Source organism: Macaca fascicularis, chromosome 7 (genome assembly GCF_037993035.2).
Source record: "Macaca fascicularis isolate 582-1 chromosome 7, T2T-MFA8v1.1".
Taxonomy (NCBI): domain Eukaryota; kingdom Metazoa; phylum Chordata; class Mammalia; order Primates; family Cercopithecidae; genus Macaca; species Macaca fascicularis.
The window spans coordinates 51,977,859-51,998,174 of record NC_088381.1 but is presented as its reverse complement, the minus strand read 5'-3'; the positions used below and the strand labels follow the sequence as shown (position 1 = coordinate 51,998,174).

General features: G+C 49.7%; 1 protein-coding gene across 5 annotated transcripts in view; it reads left to right on the top strand.

Moving 5' to 3' along the window:
• The first annotated feature begins 617 nt into the window (after positions 1–617).
• SCAMP2 (secretory carrier membrane protein 2) overlaps positions 618–20,316 on the top strand; it is a 31,578-nt gene continuing 11,879 nt past the window's right edge. For all 5 annotated transcript variants that reach the window (XM_073996373.1, XM_045395782.3, XM_045395783.3 and 2 more), the window contains exon 1: positions 618–784. In XM_073996373.1, coding sequence (XP_073852474.1) covers positions 728–784 — 57 coding nt within the window. In that variant the 5' untranslated portion in view covers positions 618–727. The remainder of the gene's footprint in view (positions 785–20,316) is intronic.

Below are 20,316 nucleotides of genomic sequence, written 5' to 3'. Positions count from 1 at the left end.
CCATGATTGAGGCTCTGTCGCTGAATTCCTTCATTCACTTAATAAATGCTTGATGGCCAGGTTCAAGTCCCAACTCAGGTCCCAAAGCTGATGGACCCGGGAACCCTCGTTCCTAAAACGATGAAATGACATCAGAGGGCGAGCAGCCCTAAAAGAAGCAGGCTCAGCTCTGGTGGAGGACTGCTGGATGATCCTGGCACTTCTCTCTCCCGGAGCACGTTCTGCAGAGCAGGCGCTTTCCTAGTTCTCCCAAGGCCTCTGGCCTCACCTGTCACCCCTGTCCTCTGGCCGGGAATCAGTTTGGACTTCTTCCCAAACTTGGTCTACAGGGAAGTGAAGGGGCCGTTTCCTGTCCCACTTTTGAGAGTTCGCTTTAGAAACATAAAATTGGAAGGTGTCAGATTGATAGGCAGTTGGGAAGGACTCCGGCCACGCCTCTGGCTCCGCAGACCCTCCAGGCAGCCGAGACCCCTGAATCCCCGGCAGAGCGAAGATGTGGACGGAAGCCAAAAGCCCACCCGCCGCACTACTGTGGGCAGGGCAGGGGGGGAGGGCCGGAGCGGACATCGGTGACGTCATAGGGTCACGCCCCTCGGGGAGGGCACCGCGCCTGCGCCAGAACCGCTGCCTCGCTCCCGGAAGTGGAGGGTCTACACGAAGCGCCGCTGGGTCTGGGTGCCCGGAGGCATCAGCGTTCGCGGAGTTCGCCCGCCGGCCTCCGATCGCCATGTCGGCTTTCGACACCAACCCCTTCGCGGACCCAGTGGATGTAAACCCCTTCCAGGTAAAGCCCCCCTCCTGCCACCCAGCTCTCAGATTTCCCTAGGGCCCACGGCCGCCGCCCGGGCCTCTTTTCGCCAGAGCCGGGAGACGTGGCGTAGGAGGGACGGGTCATCTGCCCAATGGGAGAGCGGGCTTTGAGGCCTGGCCTATCGTAACTCGTGGGGGGCGCGACTAGCAACAGGTGGAACTGCAGAGGAGGCGGGGCGCTGAAGTCTTGGAGAGAGTGGGGTCTTCTAGCACCCGGAGACTGGGCTGTGCTAGTGAAGGGGACTGGAGCAGGCACCGTCAGACCCTTAGGGAAGTCCCCTAGCGTCAGGGGGAAGCGAAATGTGGCTATCACATTCCCTCATTCTTGGATAGACACCTGTCCTGAGTCACCTTAGAAGAGGGGGTGACAGCAATATATGAGGAGGTGGTGAAGCCTGTGGTGGGGTGGAAAAATGTGGGAAAAGCCCAGGACACCTGCCACCGCTCCACCACCTGCCAAACTAGTGTATACAGTACAGGAGAGCCCCTGAGATTTGTCAGGGAAAGAAGGCTGGGAGAGGGTGGGAAGGTAGCCCAAGTTGAAAAATGTCCTTGATAAGAATTCCGCATTTTGGCCATGGGTCTAGTTTGGAGTGGATTTTGACCAGATAGGAGAGTCTGGATTAGGGAGGGAGGAGAGGTGCGCGGGGCTCTGAAAAAGTCTGGACCAGGGAACGTTTGTCTGATGGACCTATGTGTGGTGGCAACATAGTTGAGATGCACTGACCTGTGAGCTGGCCTGACTTTTTTTTTTTTTTGAGACGGAGTCTCGCTCTGTCGCCCAGGCTGGAGTGCAGTGGCGCGATCTCGGCTCACTGAAAGCTCTGCCTCCCGGGTTCACACCATTCTCCTGCCTCAGCCTCCCAAGTAACTGGGACTACAGGCGCCCGCCACCACGCCCGGCTAATTTTTTGTATTTTTAGTAGAGATGGGATTTCTTTTCTTTTTTTTTTTTTTTTGAGACGGAGTCTCGCTCTGTTGCCCAGGCTGGAGTGCAGTGGCCGGATCTCAGCTCACTGCAAGCTCCGCCTCCCGGGTTCACGCCATTCTCCTGCCTCAGCCTCCCGAGTAACTGGGATTACAGGTGCCCGCCACCTCACCCGGCTAATTTTTTTTGTATTTTGAGTAGAGACGGGGTTTCGCCGTGTTAGCCAGGATGGTCTCGATCTCCTGACCTTGTGATCCGCCCGTCTCGGCCTCCCAAAGTGCTGGGATTACAGGCTTGAGCCACCGCACCCGGCCTAGAGATGGGGTTTCACTGTGTTAGTCAGGATGGTCTCCATCTCCTGACCTTGTGATCCGCCCGCCTCGGCCTCTCAAAGTGCTGGGATTAGAGACGTGAGCCACCATTTTTTTTTTTTTTTTTTTTTTGAGACAGAGTTTCGCTCTTGTTGCCAGGCTGGAGTGTAATGGCGCGATCTTGGTTCACTGCAACCTCTGCCTCCTGGGTTCAAGCGATTCTCCTGCCTCAGCCTCCTGAGTAGCTGGGATTACAGGCATGCACCACCACGCCGGGCTAATTTTGTATTTTTAGTAGAGTTGGGGTTTCTCCACGTTGGTCAGGCTGGTCTCGAACTCCCGACCTCAGGTGATCCGCCTGCCTTGGCCTCCCAAAGTGATGGGATTACAGGCGTGAGCCACTGCGCCTGGCCCTCTTTCTTTCATTTTTAAGACAGGGTCTCACTCTGTTGCCCAGGCTGTATCGCAGTGGAGGTTATGGCAGCCTTGACCTCCAGGATTCAAATAATCTTCCCACCTCAGTCTCCTGAGTAGCTGGGACTACACGCATGTGCCACTGGGCCTTACTCCTTTTAAAAAAAAATTTTGTAGAGAAGGGGTCTCACTGTGTTGCCCAAGCTGGTCTCGAAATCCTGGTCTCAAGCAATCCCCCGGCGCCAGCCTCTCAAAGTGCTGTGATTACAGGCATGAGCCACAGGACAGTCTTCCTACTTAAAGCCCACACCTTTCTGCCTTTGAGCTGAGAGCACAGGGATGATCTTTTTCTACCATGAGGGGCTGAACTGTTAGCTCCAGAGCTCCTATGCCTCTTGTTTCACATCTGCTCAAAACCTGTTCTAGGGAAGCTTGTTTGTGCTGACTGGTGAATGATGAGCCCTGATGTTCTGCTCTGTCAGGATGTCATCGGCACGTTAATTCACCCTGCTTGTCCTTTATTTTGGTCACTGGCAGCTTTTAAGTTTCCTGCAGGTGTCAGAGAAGTCCTTGAAGTAATCCTTCCTGCCATTCACAGCATGAGTTTTCCCACTTTGAATTGCTTCAAGGGTCGGAGCAAAATCAAAGGAGACTTGAACTAAATAATTATACGCTGTTAGGAGAGTGAAAATGTTTCGCTTCTTTCTTGGTCTCAAGGTGTCTTAGCCAACAGGAGCCCTCAGGGCAAATTCTGATAGCTTGTTCCTTAGAACATCAGGAAATTCTGAACATTCCTCTTGTAGCTTAATGTTTCTTGACAGAGCCTTTGCAAGGACCTTGTCTCTTATGTAAGGCAAACGGTCATCTCTATTCATCGAATAAAGAAAGATTTGCATTTTTTTTCCTGCCAATGTCTTCTGGTAACAGACTTTAATTACAAAACTGCTGTATACTGGGGTTTGGGTTTTAGTAGGATCTTGTAGCCTTATGGTATATGCCATATGTGATGATTTTCCATTTTTTATGTGTTTTTTTTGGTCCTGTCAGAATCAGAAATAAAAAGTCTGATGCTGTCTGACAGAGAGGAAGTCAGTTGTCTAAAGATGCAGAGAGCTTTGCTCTAGTGCTAGCAGAGGGCAAGATAGTTCTACCCTGTATTAATAGCTGCTTGACAGTCTTAAACCTCATCTCTGGCTCCAAAAATGACTGTGCAAACTGTGGTAGAAGTAACTTCTGCATTCTAGCAAGACAGTCTGTCCATCAGGAAGCCCCAGGAAATGGCATGACAGGAAGCAGCTGTGGTCCTGTCAGCCACATCTGGTGGGGAGTCCTGGGTGGGAAGGAGAGAGCTGGCTGGCTGGTGCGATTTGCTCCTCCTCATCCTGGGCTGGGCTTTTCCTCTTGGCACACAGTGGTATGGGGAGAAACAGCTTTGGATGTGAGGCCTCTGAGTCTTCTCCTGGTCAGAGCTACCCGCCCTTTCCTTGAGATGGTGGTGTCTGCTTACCCGCCCTTTCCTTGAGATGGTGGTGTCTGCATTCCCAGGGCTGGGATGTTGGGAGATGCAGCCCTTGGTGCCTGGGTGTGAGCCCAGCTTCATTTACTCAGGGTGTTGGCACCAAGCTCAGGAGAGAGCAGGTGGAAAAGCGATAGACTCAGAAACTGTCACACCTAGTCACACTCCAGAACAGTCGTTTTTATTTCCGTCATGCAGTGTAATGGTGGATTGCAAAAATATACCTGGTGTTTAGAGTCCATGGTTGACTGTTAGAGCTGAGAACATTCTTAGAACTCTATTCTAACCTCTTCAGTTTAGAGATGAGGAAACCAAGACCTCAATGAGGATGGTATGTGCCAGAGTCATCAGCTATTTAGCAGCTGGAAGGGGCTGACCTGGGTCTCATTCCCAGGACAGGGCTGTTTTAAAGGTTTTGAAGCTCAGATATTGGTGTTAAACTGCACTGGGGCTATTTTAGGCTGGCTAAGGAAAGAATGGAATGTAGCATCATCATGTTGTCACCATTCTTGAGAGTACTGGGAGTGGTGAAAGTAACAAATTAGTATTAGCTAAGCTACCTTTTTTCTCCAGTGTGAGGGGATGGAATAATACAGATCTTGTGCTTTTGTTTTTTAAATGTTTTATTTTTTATTATTGTTTGTTTGTTTTATTTTATTTTTTCCACTGGAGAAAATTCTTGGGCTTTTTAAGACAGTTCTTTAAAGCAATGCCAGTCCTGAAAGGTGCTCAGGGTTCCGTGGTCAAATAGGTTTGGGTTTGCTACCTATTTCATTTTTGTTTCTTTATTTTTTTTGAGATGGTGTTTCACTCTTTTCGCCCAGGCTGGAGTGCAATGGTGCGATCTTGGCTCACTGCAACCTCCACATCCTGGGTTCAAGCGATTCTCCTGCCTCAGCCTCCCAACTAGGTGGGATTACAGGCACCCACCACCACACTCAGAATTTTTGTATTTTTACTAGAGACAGGGTTTCACCATGTTGGCCAGGCTGGTCACGAACTCCTGACCTCAGGTGATCCACCCACCTCAGCCTCCCAAGGTGCTAGGATTACAGGCATGAGCCACTGTGCCCAGCCTATTTGTTTTTTCAAAGATTCACAATGATTGGCCAGGCACGGTGGCTCATGCCTGTAATCTCAGCACTTTGGGAGGCCAGGGCAGGTGGATCACTTGAGGTCATGAGTTTGAGAATGGCCTGGGCAACATGGCGAAACCCCATCTCTACAAAAAATACAAAAAATTAGCCGGATGTGGTGGCATGCACTTGTGGGCTCAGCTACTCGGGAGGCTGCGACAGGGGGATCACTTGAGCCTGGGAGGTGGAGGTTGCAGTGAGCTGAGGAGTGCCATTGCATGCCAGCCTGGGTAATAGAGTGAAACTCTGTCTCAAACAAAGAAACCAAAATAAAGATTCACAAGGCTTGTTAGTTTGTTGAAGACTCTGAGAAATCCTACAAAAAGACATTGGCTCAGCTTTATTTGACCCAACATTTCTCACAGTTATTCGACCATGGAATCTGTTTTCTGCTCACTCGTTATATCCTTTGAAACTCCAGTGCACCATTTAGTTGACTTCCTCATCCAAGGTTCTTTATTAAGTGCCTGCTTCCACCCTGCACTGTGGGCGTGGGCTTTTAATGACCTCTTCCTTGCATGTGGTTATAATTGGGATGATTAGAAAACTTCCTGCACAGAAAGAGCTGTGAATGGGAAGTTAAGATATGAGTGTGCCACAGGGGTTTGCCCACCTCCTAGGAGGAAGCAGGAAACTGCAAGCCAAGTGTTGTTGATTTCACAGCCTCCACTGGCACACCCTAATTCCTCTGTTGGTTATGGTGGCTGCTCTGTACCCTCTGAGTATTTCGGTCTCTGCTTCCGAATGATCCAGGGTGTCTGCTCCCAAAAGTTTCTCACTAAGTCTTGTCAGGTGATGAAGGGGTGGAAAGCTAAAGGGAGGCATTGTACCATCCATTTTTCAGCAGTCCACTAGAAATCAGACCACCCAGGCAAGTGCTAGGGCTGCTTTCCCACTTGGCACTTTTGCCAGATTATCCCAGGCAGACAGCATTGATCTCAAGGAGAGGAAGTGGAATAGGTGGTGGCATTGAACAGAGAAAACCTTTCAGTATTTGTAAGTTGCCAAGTCACACAATATCACTTTCACACATTGCCTCCTTGCAGTTAAAAGATAATCTCGGTGTTGTGGCTGCCTCCCAAGGATTTGAAATACTTCTCTCCTGTGGGAGGAGAAAGTGGCAGCAGAAACGTGATTTGGGTGTGAACAAAAGTTACTTGAATTTCCCTGTGCAGACACTGGGACCTTCGCAGAGAGGGTCGGTCCCAGCTTGACTGTAACTTTGGGAATTCTTGGAACCACCAGATGGACCTGGTAGAACTTTACTGTGTAACAGCTCATTGTCTCAAGAAATTTGAAAATGGCAAGGTTCTTACAGCTTCACTGTGACTGCAGACAGCTGCCCAGACTGGAGGATTCCTGCCTTTATTGTTGGCACCTGGAGCCAGGCTGGGTGTTAAAACTTGGGTTAGAGAGACAGATGAACTTTGACTCTTAAGTCTTCTTGGAAACACTTGGGGTAGGATAATCTTGTGTTCAGAGAAATGGTAATATTTAACTAGGACAAACAAGGGGTACTTGCTACTCATTGAGAGAAGAGTGCTGTGCACATTTGCAAGCTGTGACCCATCCAGCAAGTGCTGCTTTGAGATGTTCACGTTAGTGCACATCACTAAGGTTGTGCTGCTCCGCAGGCCTGTGCAGGAGACCATGGTAAATGAGCATAGTATGTGGTCAATGGCTTCTGGCAGGAGAGCTAAGAAATACTCACTGAGGCTGGGGAGCGGTGGCTCATGCCTGTAATCCCAGCACTTTGGGAGGCTGAGGCGGGCGGATCATAAGGTCAGGAGTTCAAGACCAGCCTGACCAATATGGTGAAACCCCATCTCTACTAAAAATACAAAAGTTAGCCAGGCATAGTGGCGGGCGCCTGTAGTTCCAGCTACTTGGGAGGCTGAGGCAGGAGAATCACTTGAACCCGGGGGACAGAGGTTGCAGTGAGCCAAGATTGCACCACTGCACTCCAGCCTGTGCGACAGAGCGAGACTCCATCTCAAAAAAAAAAAGAAAGAAAGAAAAAAAGTGCTCACTGAGAGTGACAGCACATCACAAGTGGGATCAAGGCAGTGTCCAAAGGAGCTGGGAGGGCTCTCAGGAGGAAGGGCAGAGCCCTATGGCACAGAGGGCTTGGGCTGAAAGCAGAAAGCCTGGCAGATGGGAAAACAGGGTTATTCATTTATTTTTTGAGACGGAGTCTCACTCTGTCACCCAGGCTGGAGTGCAGTGGCGCGATCTCAGATCACTGCAACCTTTGCCTCCTGGGTTCATGAGATTCTCCTGCCTTAGCCTCCTGAGTAGCTGGGATTACAAGTGTGCACCAGCATGCCTGGCTAATTTTTGTATTTTTAGTAGAGATGGGATTTCACCACGTTGGTTAGGCTGGTCTCAAACTCCTGATCTCAGGTGATTCACCCACCTCGGCCTCCCGGAATGCTAGGATTACAAGTGTGAGCCACCACGTCTGGCCAGAAAACAGTATTTTTGGGTGAAGGACTGCCAAGAACCAAAAGTCACTCCTGCTTGCTTTCATCCCTGCACTCCTGTGTCGACCCTCACCCCTGCACCCTGAGGCACATCCTCACTCTTAGATCTTATGGTCTCTTGGAGAGTCATGAGCCTGGAATGCGTCTGCTGCTTGTGACTGACATGCTTGTTTGGCCAGTCTCTTGAAATTCTCTCCATCCTTGGCCTCTTTTATCCTGGTAATTCTCACCTTCCTCAGCCTGTTTTCACTTCCTGTCTTGTACGTTTAGGAGTATTCCAGAGTTCTTTTTTTGTTTTTATTCATGCTATTGGAAGTTCAGAAGTTAAACTTTCTCTTTCTTTCTTTTTTTTTCCTTTTTTTTTGAGACGGAGTCTCGCTCTGTCACCCAGGCTGGAGTGCAGTGGCACGATCTCCGCTCACTGCAAGCTCCGCCTCCTGGGTTCACACCATTCTCCTGCCTCAGCCTCCCAAGTAGCTGAGACTACAGGCGCCTGCCAACACGCCCACCTAATTTTTTGTATTTTTAGTAGAGATGGGGTTTCACCGTGTTAGCCAGGATGGTCTCGATCTCTTGACCTCGTGATCTGCCCGCCTCGGACTCCCAAAGTGCCAGGATTACAGGCGTGAGCCACACACCCGCTTTTCTTTTTTTTTTTTTTGAGTCAGAGTCTCACTGTGTTGCCCAGGCTGAAGTGCAGTGGCACAATCATGGCTCACTGCAGCCTCCATCTCCCAGGCTCCAGCAATCCTCCCATCTCAGCCTCACAAGTAGCTGGGACTACAGGCAAACACCATCATGCCTGGCTTTTTTTTTTTTTTTTTTTTGGAGAGATGAGGTCTCACTTTGTTGCCCAGGGTAGTCCTGAACTCCTGGACTCAAGCAATCCTGCCTCACCCTCCCAAAGTGCTGGGATTACCCTGTTCTCACTTTATACCTTCATTTCTATGGCTTCAGAATAGCATCCACATTCCAGCGATTCCAGGTCTAGATCTCTAGTTCTCAGCTTCCTCCTGAGCCTCAAGCCACTATTTCCAACTCACACCTGCGCCTTCCCAATCCTTCCAACCAGAAATATTCCACAGCTATCTCCAACCTGACTCAATATCTTCTCAGATCCTCTCTCTACCCCACCACACCCACCCTTGAAAAACCTGTTCCTGCTCTCCCACAATCACTTATTTTGGGCACTCCTTTCTTTCTTTTTTTTTTTTTTTGAGACAGAGTTTTGCTCTGTCGCCCAGGCTGGAGTACAGTGGCACTATCTTGGCTTACTGCAACCTCTGCCCCCCCGGTTTAAGCGATTCTCCTGCCTTACGAGTAGTGGGGAATACAGGCTCATGCCGCCATACCTGGCTAATTTTCATTTTTGTTTTTGTTTTTTTTTGAGACGGCGTCTCGCTCTGTTTCCCAGGCTGGAGTGCAGTGGCACGATCTCCGCTCACCACAAGCTCTGCCTCCCGGGTTCATGACATTCTCCTGCCTCAGCCTCCCAAGTAACTGGGACTACAGGCGCCCACCACCATGTCCAGCTAATTTTTTGTATTTTTAGTAGAGACGGGGTTTCACCGTGTTAGCCAGGATGGTCTCGATCTCCTGACCTCGTGATCTGCCCACCTCAGCCTTCCAAAGTGCTGAGATTACAGGCGTGAGCTACCGCGCCTGGCCATGCCCGGCTACTTTTTGTATTTTCAGTAGAGACGAGGTTTCATTATGTTGGCCAGGCTAGTCTCAAACTCCTGACCTCAGGTGATCCACCTGCCTTGGCCTCCCAAAGTGCTGGGATTACAGGCATGAGCCACTGTGCCTGGCCTTATTTCCCTTCCCTTACCTGCCCTATAGTCTTTCCATTCCCAGGCCAACCCAGAGAGTTGCTGAGCCCATGGCATTGACGTGAGGAAGGTCTCTGAAGTCCCTCTTGTTCCTCTTCTCCATCCCTAGCTGCTGTCCCCCAATTTGGTCCTCCCTTCACCCATGTTGACAGTTGTGTCCTAGCCAGTCTTTCCACTGTTGTCCTCCCATGCTGTTGCACTCCCTTCACTGCTGTTTGATCATGGCACCCCTGCCTGCAAATCTCTAGTTTTTCCCCGTTGCCTGTAGAGCCACATCCAAAGTCCTACAGTCTGGCCCCACCCTCTTCAGACTGGTTCACTGATATTCCAGACTTCTCTCCACACACCCCTCTACAGCCTCCATAACCTTCTCTCATCTTCTGAACACATGCAAGCTGTTTTTAAAGATTCTCGGCCGGGTGCGGTGGCTCAAGCCTGTAATCCCAGCACTTTGGGAGGCCGAGGCGGGCGGATCATGAGGTCAGGAGATCGAGACCATCCTGGCTAATACGCTGAAACCCCGTCTCCACTAAAAATATAAAAAATTAGCTGGGCATGGTGACATGCACCTGTAATCCTAGTTACTCAGGAGGCTGAGGCAGAAGAATCACTTGAACCCGGGAGGCGGATGTTGCAGTGAGCAGAGATCGCACCACTGCACTCCAGCCTGGGCGACAGAGCGAGACTCCGTCTCAAAAAAAAAAAAAAATATATATATATATATATATATATTTTTTTTATATAGAGACATCCACTCTGTCACCCAGGCTGGAGTGCAGTGGCCGGATCTCAGCTCACTGCAAGCTCCACCTCCTGAGTTTACGCCATTCTCCTGCCTCAGCCTCCTGAGTAGCTGGGACTACAGGCGCCCGCCACCTCACCCGGCTAGTTTTTTGTGTTTTTAGTAGAGACGGAGTTTCACTGTGTTAGCCAGGATGGTCTCGACCTCCTGACCTCGTGATCCGCCCGTCTCGGCCTCTCAAAGTGCTGGGATTACAGGCTTGAGCCACCGCGCCCGGCGCATATATATATATATATATATATATATATATATATATATATAAAATATATATATATATATATAAAATATATATATATATATTAAATAAATAAAGATTCTGTGGTTTTGCAAATGTGGTTCTTGCCTTCCTCTTTACTGTTTGCTAAGTTTCTTTCATCTCTCAAGATCCAACTCAGATTCCAGCTCAGTAGAGCCTTTCCTGACTCTCCCAGACAGCTTAATTGCTCTCTCCTCTATGATCACATTGTGTCTGCCCTCACCCTGTCACAGTGCCGATCATGTGCCATCACCTCTTGCCCTGGTTTCTGTGTGGTTCTCTGTACTATTGCTTCTCGAAAGCAGGAATCAAGGCTTTTTCTTGGTTTCCCTAGCCCAGTGCTTGATGGAATGGTTTGTGTATGGAGAGACTACACAGAGGTGGGAGGAGATAGTAACTGTCCCATTTTGAGGGTAGACTCCTTTAGAGGAGTGGTGCCGGCTCCTGGAAGGCCTTGAATGCCAGGCCAGGTGACTCAGACTTGCTTTTCTGGATGGTTCCACACATCGCAGCTGGTGGCAGGGAGCGAGGCCTGAGACTGTACCTTGCTCACTGACTGCTTTTTTTTCTTTCTTTCTTTTTTTGGAGATGGGGTCTGTCTCTGTCCCCCAGGCCAGGGTGCAGTAGCACAATCATGACTCACTACAGCCTCGACCTCCTGGACTCAGGCAGTTCTCCTGCCTCAGCCTCTGGTATAGCTGGTACCACAGGTACCCACCACCACACCTGACTGATTTTTTTTTTTTTTTTTTGAAATGGAGTCTCGTTCTGTTGCCCAGGCTGGAGTGCAATGGCGTGATCTCGACTCACTACAACCTCCCCGCCTCTCGGGTTCAGGTGATTCTCTTGCCTCAGCTTCCTGAGTAGCTGGGATTACAGGTGCCTGCCACCAACACCTGGCTAATTTTTGTATTTTTAGTAGAGACTGGGTTTCACCATGCTGGCCAGGCTGGTCTCAAACTCCCAACCTCAGGCGATCCCCCCACCTCAGCCTCCCAAAGTGCTGGGATTACAGGTATGAGCCACTGCACCTGGCCTCATTTTTGTATTCTCTGTAGAGACGGGGTTTCACCAAGATGCCCAGGCTGGTCTCAACTCCCGGGCTCAAGCGATTCTCTCGCCTCAGCCTCTTAGAGTGCTGGGATTACAGTCATGAGCCACTGTGCCCAGCCTATTTTTTGTTTCTTTCTCTGTTTAAAAATATGCTTGTGTGTGTGTGTGTGTGTGTGTGTGTGTGTGTGTGTGTGTGCGCGCGCGCGCGCGCATGTGTGTGTGTATGGTGTATTTTTGTTTTGTTTTGTTTTTTCTTTTTTTTTTTGAGATGGAGTCTCACCCTGTCACCCAGGCTGGAGTGCAATGGCACGATCTCAGCTCACTGCAACCTCTACCTCCCGGGTTCAAATGGTTCTCCTGCCTCAACCTCCCGAGTAGCTGGGATTATGTATGTGTGTTTTTAAAATCAAAATAACATGATCACATTATAGAAAATTTAGAAAACAGAAAATAAGTCTTCCATATTTCTACCAGTCATTTGCAACCATTGTTATTTATTTATTTATTTATTTATTTATTTATTTATTTTGAGACGGAGTCTCGCTCTGTCGCCCAGGCTGGAGTGCAGGGGCTGGATCTCAGCTCACTGCAAGCTCTGCCTCCCCGGTTTACGCCATTCTCCTGCCTCAGCCTCCCGAGTAGCTGGGACTACAGGCACCTGCCACCTCACCCGGCTAGTTTTTTGTTTTTTTTAGTAGAGATGGGGTTTCACCGTGTTAGCCAGGGTGGTCTCGATCTCCTGACCTCGTGATCCGCCCGTCTCGGCCTCCCAAAGTGCTGGGATTACAGGTTTGAGCCACCGTGCCCGGCCTTATTTATTTATTTATTGAGATGGAGTCTCACTCTGTCTTCCAGACTGGAGTGCAGTGGTGTGATTTCGGCTCACTGCAGCCTCTGCCTCCTGGGTTCAAGTGATTCTCCTACCTCAGCCCCCTGAGTAGCTGGAATTAGAGGCACATACCACCATGCCTGGCTAATTTTTGTACTTTTAGTAGGGAGGGATTTCACCCTGTTGGCCAGGGTGGTCTTGAACTCCTGATCTCAAGTGATCTGCCCACCTTGGCCTCCCAAAGTGCTGGAATTTTAGGTGTGAGCCATCGCGCCTGGCCTGTATTTTTTTTTTTTTTTTTTGAGACAGAGTCTCACTCTGTCACCCAGGCTGGAGTGCAGTGATATGATCTCGACTTACTGCAACCTCCACCTCCCGGGTTCAAGCGATTCTCCTGCCTCAGCCTCCAAAGTAGCTGGGATTACAGGTGCATGCCACCACACCTGACTAATTTTTGTATCTTTTTTTTTTTTTTTTTTTTTTTTTTTTTTTTTAGTAGAGACAGGGGTTCTCACCACGTTGGCCAGGCTGGTCTCAAACTCCTGACCTCAAGTGATCCGCCCGCCTCGGCCTCCCAAAGTGTTGAGATTATAGGCATGAGATACCGGGCCTGGCCCATAATTTGGTATTGATGTAACAAAGCCCCTTTCCTTTCCTTTCCTTTCCCTTTCCTTTCCCTTCCCTTTCCCTTCCCTTCTTTCCCTTCTCTTCTTTCCCTTCCCTTTCCCTTCCCTTCCTTTTTTTTTCGAGACAGACTCTCGCTCTGTCGCCCAGGCTGGAGGGCAGTGGCGCTATCTCGCCTCATTGCAAGCTCTGCCTCCCGGGTTCACACCATTCTCCCACCTCAGCCTCCAGAGTAGCTGGGACTACAGGCACCTGCCACCACGCCCGGCTAATTTTGCTTTTGTATTTTTAGTAGAGACGAGGTTTAACTGTTAGCCAGGATGGTCTCAATCTCCTGACCCTGTGATCCGCCCGCCTCGGCCTCCCAAAGTGCTGCGATTATAGGCGTGAGCCACCACGCCCGGCCAGAAAACCTTTTCTGTATTGCTGCACCATCTTCATAGCTGTGATTCTTAGTGGCGGTTTGGGCCTTCAAGGAGATGTGTACCAAAATATACCTGTGCTCTCTGTCATTGGATGTTTGTTTCCTGCTTTTTTCTCCTATTGTTAAGTCCTGGTCCTATGAATATCATTGCAGGCACAGAATTTTACATGTTTTTGTGATATTTTCTTAGGACAGATTCTCAGGTACCAGGTCAGAGAGCACCAAGGTCAACCGTGGCTCTTTGTGCACTGGGACCCAACTAGCCACTCTGGAGTTGATTGCTTTTTCTTGCTCTGTCACACTCAGCCTCATCTCCAAAGCCCATAGGACTTCACAGAGGTTCCAGAGTGTTGCTGACTCTCTGCCTCTCAGCGTGACCCTGAATTTTTAATTTAAAAAAATTTTTTATTTATTTATTTTTCCCTGAGTCGAGTCTCGCTCTGTTGTCCAGGCTGGAGTGCACTGGCACGATCTTGGCTCACTGCAACCTCTGCCTCCCGGGTTCAAGTGATTCTCCTGCCGCAGCCTCCGGAGTAGCTGGGATTACAGGCACCCGCCACCATGTCTGGCTAATTTTTGTATTTTTAGGAGAGACGGGGTTTCACCTTGTTAGCCAGACTGGTCTTGCCCTCCTGACCTCAGTTGATCCACCTGCCTCGGCCTCCCAAAGTGCTGGGATTACAGGCATGAGCCACCATGCCAGGCCTAAACTTATTTTTTATTTTTAATATTAAAAAAAAGAGACACGGTCTCGCTGTGTTGCCCAGGCTGATCTCAAACTGGATTCAAGCCACCCTTTCACCTCAGCCTCCCAAAGTCCTGGATTACAGGCTTGAGCCACCGTGCCCAGCTGGCCCTGAATTTTTTTTAGTGCATGAGATGATATTTATTTAATGTGTTTTTTGGAGCCTGAAATAAACCTCACACTGGGAGCCTGGGTAGAATACAGGAAGGGAAGGCAAGGAAAAGTCACAGAGAGCTCAGACAGCCAGCACCTGTGAAAAGCATAGAAAGAGGTTTCCAAACCAGTGACAAGTGTGGTTTTCAATTAGCTGGGCGTGGTGGTACGCACCTGTAATCCTAGCTACTCCAGAGGCCGAGGCATGAGAATCGATTGAATCTGGGAGGTGGAGATTGTAGTGAGCAGAGATTGCGCCACTGCACTCCAGCCTGGGCAACAGAGCGAGACTCCGTCTCAAAAAAAAAAAGGTGTGGTTTTCATGGCCCTTCCTGGCAGAGCTGCAGCCTAACTCTGCCTTCCTCTCTTCCCTCACTGCCTTTACCCTCCAGCTATGAGGAAGTGCCCCACTGTCCTGCAGTGGTGGGGAGCCTTACTGATCTGGGCCTTTGCTCTCTGTCTTCCTTCTGCAACCTGGCCTTTCTTGAAGCCCACTGAGGTATCTCCCCTTCTTCCTGTTTTTGCTCTGCACCTTGCTGTGGTCCCCAGCACCCCCTCAGGGGGTGTCCACTTGTCTCAGATACCAGATTGTGGACTCCAGAAGGGTGAGAGCTGTGTCTTATTCACTGTGGTATGTTTCTCACACTATAGCTGGTTGCTGAATGAAAATAACTGAGGTTAAGAGCCTTTTATTTGTTATAAATTCAGTAAAGGGCATTAGCCAGTCTGAGTGGCACTGCAAGGGGTTTTAGGTTACTCCTCCTTGTAGGTGAAACTTAGCCCTCACCATCCTAGGGCCGGGCACAGTGGCTCATGCCTGTAATCCCAGCACTTTGGGAGGCCGAGGCGGGCAGATCACAAGGTCAGGCAATCGAGACCATCCTGGCTAACACGGTGAAATCCCGTCTCTACTAAAAATACAAAAAAATTAGCCGGGCGTGGTGGTGGACGCCTGTATTTCCAGCAACTTGGGAGGCTGAGGCAGGAGAATGGCATGAACCTGGGAGGCGGAGCTTGCAGTGAGCCGAGTTCGTGCCACTGCACTCCAGCCTGGGTGACAGAGTGAGACTCCATCTCAAAAAAAATAATACTAATAAATAAATAAGAGCCAGTTAGTTGATGCTCAGTTAGTGGGAAAGAAAGTTTATGCTGTTGATTTCCTATTTGTAACTTGGAGTAAAAGCTCATGGTGCTCATTTAGGCCAGTCAGCGTGATCCTTACTCAAAAGACTGTGCATATGTCTTACCAAAAGTGTTCCTCAAGAACCAGCTCTATGGCTGGGCGTGGTGGCTCACGCCTGTAATCCCAGCACTTTGGGAGGCCAAGGCTGGCAGATCACAAGGTCAGGAGATCGAGACTATCCTGGGTAACACGGTGAAACCCCGTCTCTACTAAAAATACAAAAAAATTAGCTTGGTGTGGTGGTGGACGCCTGTAGTCCTAGCTACTTGGGAGGCTGAGGCAGGAGAATGGCGTGAACCCGGGAGGCGGAGCTTGCAGCGAGCCAAGATCGCGCCACTGCGCTCCAACCTGGGCAACAGAGCAAGACTCTGTTTCAAAACAAACAAACAAACAAACAAAAAACCCCAGCTCTTTGAAGGAAAGAAGAAAGCAGGGAAACAAGCGGAAGCCCTTGTCAGTGTCTTCCTGGAGTGGGGTTCATTCATTCAGCCACATATTCACTGAGTGCCTTCAATTTGTCAGGCTCCGTACCAGGCTTCGGGATGCTTTGCCCACTCAACTTTACCATCTTGTGTCCCTGGAGACAGACTTGGATTCACTGACTACTACCCCTGAGATCTTAAGACAAGCTACTTCCCCTCTCTGAGCTTGAGCTTTTCCAGCTGCAAAATATAAATATTCCTCCCTCGTAAGGCTGTTGTGAGGGTTAAATGAGGAGCTGTATTGTAGCTTTTCTCAGCCAGGGTCTCGAGCTGAGCCACAGAACAGAAAAGCTGATTGGAGTGACTCTCTCAGCTCTCTCAAGTACAGAGTATAACTAGTACCATCCTAGGTAACAGGAGAGAAGTAAAGCCATTATAAATAGTGGATTAGGGGGTCATAAGTCTCTCGAAGAACCAGGTCAAGGAAGGCCAGTACAACCCTCTTTTCTGACAGCTCGACATAGTGGCCAGTTCTAGGGCAACTAGAATTTCACAGTAGCATCATTGTGTGGTGAGTTTGGCACACCATAGACACTAAGTAAATGTCAGCTTCCTTCCCCAGTCCCTCCTCCTCCCTCCCTTTCTTGCCAGGACTCAGCTTCTCTTAAAGCCATGCACATCTTTCAGAAAGAGCCTAGGTTTTCTTAAATGGGAAAATATCCACTTGTCTTAGCGTTTTAGGTCACTCTTCCTAGGCAACGTGCTTCCAGGCCCTTGGGCTACTGCTGTGATGCAGGTGCCTCCTGTTTGCTATGCCCTGGCACTTGGGCAGTGCTTCCTAGAGAAGGGGGAGGCCCTACAGCGTGCTGCATGTCTTCTCAAACCACTGAGCTGCTGTGCTGCCGCAGGCCCTTCACCAAGCACCAGGGAACTAAAGTATGAACTAGACACAGATGCACATGGCTGCAGGGAGTTTCTAGCTTACTAATGGAGATCAGATTTGTTTATGAGGAGCCCAGTGAGGGGTGCCAGGCCATGTCTTTAAGATTTTAGGAAAAGGGGAAGGATCAGAGTGAACAGGGCAGTCACCCTATCATCCCCATCACAGTCCCCTTCTGTCTGCCATTCATAAAGGAAATGGCATCTCTTTGTGGGCCTGGAGGTCACCTGTTAAACATGTGCACCTTGGCCAGATGTCTGTATGCTAGCACCTGAAAGTGCTACCAGAGCGGCCCCTTTTCTTCTGTCCTCTGGTGACTCAAGACTCGAGGAGCCAGTTCTGTGGATGGTAGATCCGATTTCAGTGACTTCAGCGGTGGCTAGGTTCTGCTGAGTCTGAAAGGGGAACAGATACCAAGCCCCAAATCTTCCTTGCAGGAAGCCAGATGATTCTAGTAGTAAACCACTGGTCCTTCAGGCATGAAATAACCTCAGGGCCAATTCCTCAGCAACACAGAGCCTCCTGAACTTCACCTGGTCACTTCGTCCAAGTTGCAGGAGCCATCAGGGCAGAGTTGGTGTTCAGCAGGAAGGACACAGCCAGTCTGTCACAGACGAGGTTGGAAGGGGTGGAGGCTGTAGTATGAGGCACGTCCAGACACAGTGAGTTCTGGCTGTATGCCTGGGGACAGTCAGTCATACCCTCTATGAACTGGTGACTCAGGTGGGAAGATAAGAGGTAGTATCTGTGATAAAACCAGAGAATATTCAATGCTGACCCTCAGCTCTATGAATGTTTAGAGTAAGGAGAAAGCTCCCATTTTGGGTCCTTGGATCATGGTGAATATCAGTTTCTACATCTGTAAACTGAGGGGGTCACTCTGTGGATGCATCTAATATTAGCATTGTATTTAAGAATTGGATCTGGACAAGGTGAGGTGGCTCACGTTTGTAATCCTAGCACTTTGGGAGCCCAAGGTGGGAGGATCACTTGAGCCTAGGTATTCAAAACCAGCCTGGGCAACAAGGCAAGACCCCATCTCTACAAAAAAAAAAAGCTTTAAAAATCAGCCAGGCCTGGTGGCTCATGTGTGTAGTCCCAGCTACTCAGGAGGCTGAGGTGGGAGGACTGCTTGAGCCCAGGAGTTTGAGGCTACCATGAGCTATGATTGCACCACTACACTCTAGCCTGGGCAACAGAGTGAGACCCTGTCTCTTAAAAACAAAAAAAAGAGAGAAAGAAAAGAACTGGAGTCGCCGGGCGCGGTGGCTCACGCCTGTAATCCCAGCACTTTGGGAGGCCGAGGCGGGCGGATCACAAGGTCAGGAGATCGAGACCACGGTGAAACCCCGTCTCTACTAAAAATACAAAAAAAATTAGCCGGGCGCGGTTGTGGGCGCCTGTAGTCCCAGCTACTCGGGAGGCTGAGGCAGGAGAATGGCGTGAACCCGGGAGGCGGAGCTTGCAGTGAGCCGAGATCGCGCCACTGCACTCCAGCCTGGGCGACAGAGCGAGACTCCGTCTCAAAAAAAAAAAAAAAAAAAAAAAAAAAAAAAAAGTCCAGGTGCAGTCTTGCCCAACATGGTGAAACCCCATCTCTACTAAAAATACAAAAATTACCTGGGCGTGGTGGCAGGCGCCTGTAATCCCAGCTACTCAGGAGGCTGAGGAACGAGAATAGCTTGAGCCCAGAAGGCGGAGGCTGCAGTGAGCTGAGATCGCGCCACTGCACTCCAGCCTGGGCGACAGAGCGAGACTCCGTCTTAAAAAAAAAAAAAAAAAAAAAAAAAAGAACTGGCTCTACAGAGGCTTCCGGTGGAGGTGAGGCTGGGCCTGAAGTATGGGAGCATCTGGCTTAATAATTAGGGGTGTGGGGTGAGGTGTGTAACCCAAGCAGTGTCTCCACAGGCAGGAACAGCCCTGAATTTGGCCACCCTCAGGGCTGTTCCTCATGGAGCCCAGGCATGGCTGTGAAGCTGGACCTGAGCCCTGCATCTGTTACCAGGAAGGGGAGGGTGCGGAGGAGCTCTCCTGGGGGCGGGACAGGGTGAAGACAACTGCCCCAGGCCAGCAGGGGCACAGTAAAGAGGATGGCAGAGCCCCATGCAGAGATCAAATGGGAAAAGGAGACAAGGTTGTGTTCTGAGGACATTCTTGGATTTTATTAAAAGACTTTAGGCCGGGCGCGGTGGCTCAAGCCTGTAATCCCAGCACTTTGGGAGGCCGAGACGGGCGGATCACAAGGTCGGGAGATCGAGACCATCCTGGTTAACACGGTGAAACCCCGTCTCTACTAAAAAAAAATACAAAAAACTAGCCGGGCGAGGTGGCGGGCGCCTGTAGTCCCAGCTACTCGGGAGGCTGAGGCAGGAGAATGCCGTGAACCCGGGAGGCGGAGCTTGCAGTGAGCTGAGATCCGGCCACTGCACTCCAGCCTGGGTGACAGAGCGAGACTCCGTCTCAAAAAAAAAAAAAAAAAAAAAAAAAGACTTTAAAAAATCCCCGAAACCCAAAAACAACATTTTCTTGGATTTTCATCTGAGCCTATCATATCTCTGCTCTTAGCAAGTGTGCCCGATTTAATAAAATCAGTACTGGCAGCCAGCAGCATGTTTTTGTTCTAGAACCTTAGACTTTTTTTTTTTTTTTTTTTTTTTTTTTGAGACGGAGTTTTGCTCTTGTTGCCCAGGCTGGAGAGCAATGGTGCGATCTGGGCCCACCACAACCTCCACCTCCCAGGTTCAAGTGATTCTCCTGCCTCAGCCTCATGAGTAGCTGAGATTATAGGCATGCACCACCACACCCAGCTAATTTTATATTTTTAGTAAAGACAGGGTTTCTCCATGATGGTCAGGCTGGTCTTGAGCTCCCGACCTCAGGTGATCCACCCACTTCAGCCTCCCAAAGTGCTGGGATTACAGGCATGAGCTGTGTCCGACTACCTTAGACTATCTTTTGGAAAATAAGAGGAATGGCCAGGCACGGTGGCTCACGCCTGTAATCCCAGCACTTTGGGAGGCCAAGACAGGCGGATCACGAGGTCAAGAGATCGAGACCATCCTGGCCAACATGGTGAAACCTTGTCTCTACTAAAAATACAAAAATTAGCCGGGTGTGGTGGCGGGTGCCTGTAGTCCCAGCTACTCAGGAGGCTGAGGCAGGAGAATCGCTTCAACCCAGGAGGCGGAGGTTGCAGTGAGCCAAGATTACCCCATTGCATTCCAGCCTGGGCGACAGTGCAAGACTCTGTCTTGAAAAAATAAAAAAACAATAAGAGGAATAAATGAATGATAAATAAAACAGTACAGAAAGGTTATAAAGTCAATAGTAAGTCTCTGCCCTCACCACCCCATTCACTTGCCCCTCAGCACCCCACCCCGCAAAAAACAAAACAAAACAAAAAAACCCCCACTCTCTAGAGGTAAATACTATGAACCATTTTGAATCTGTATAGG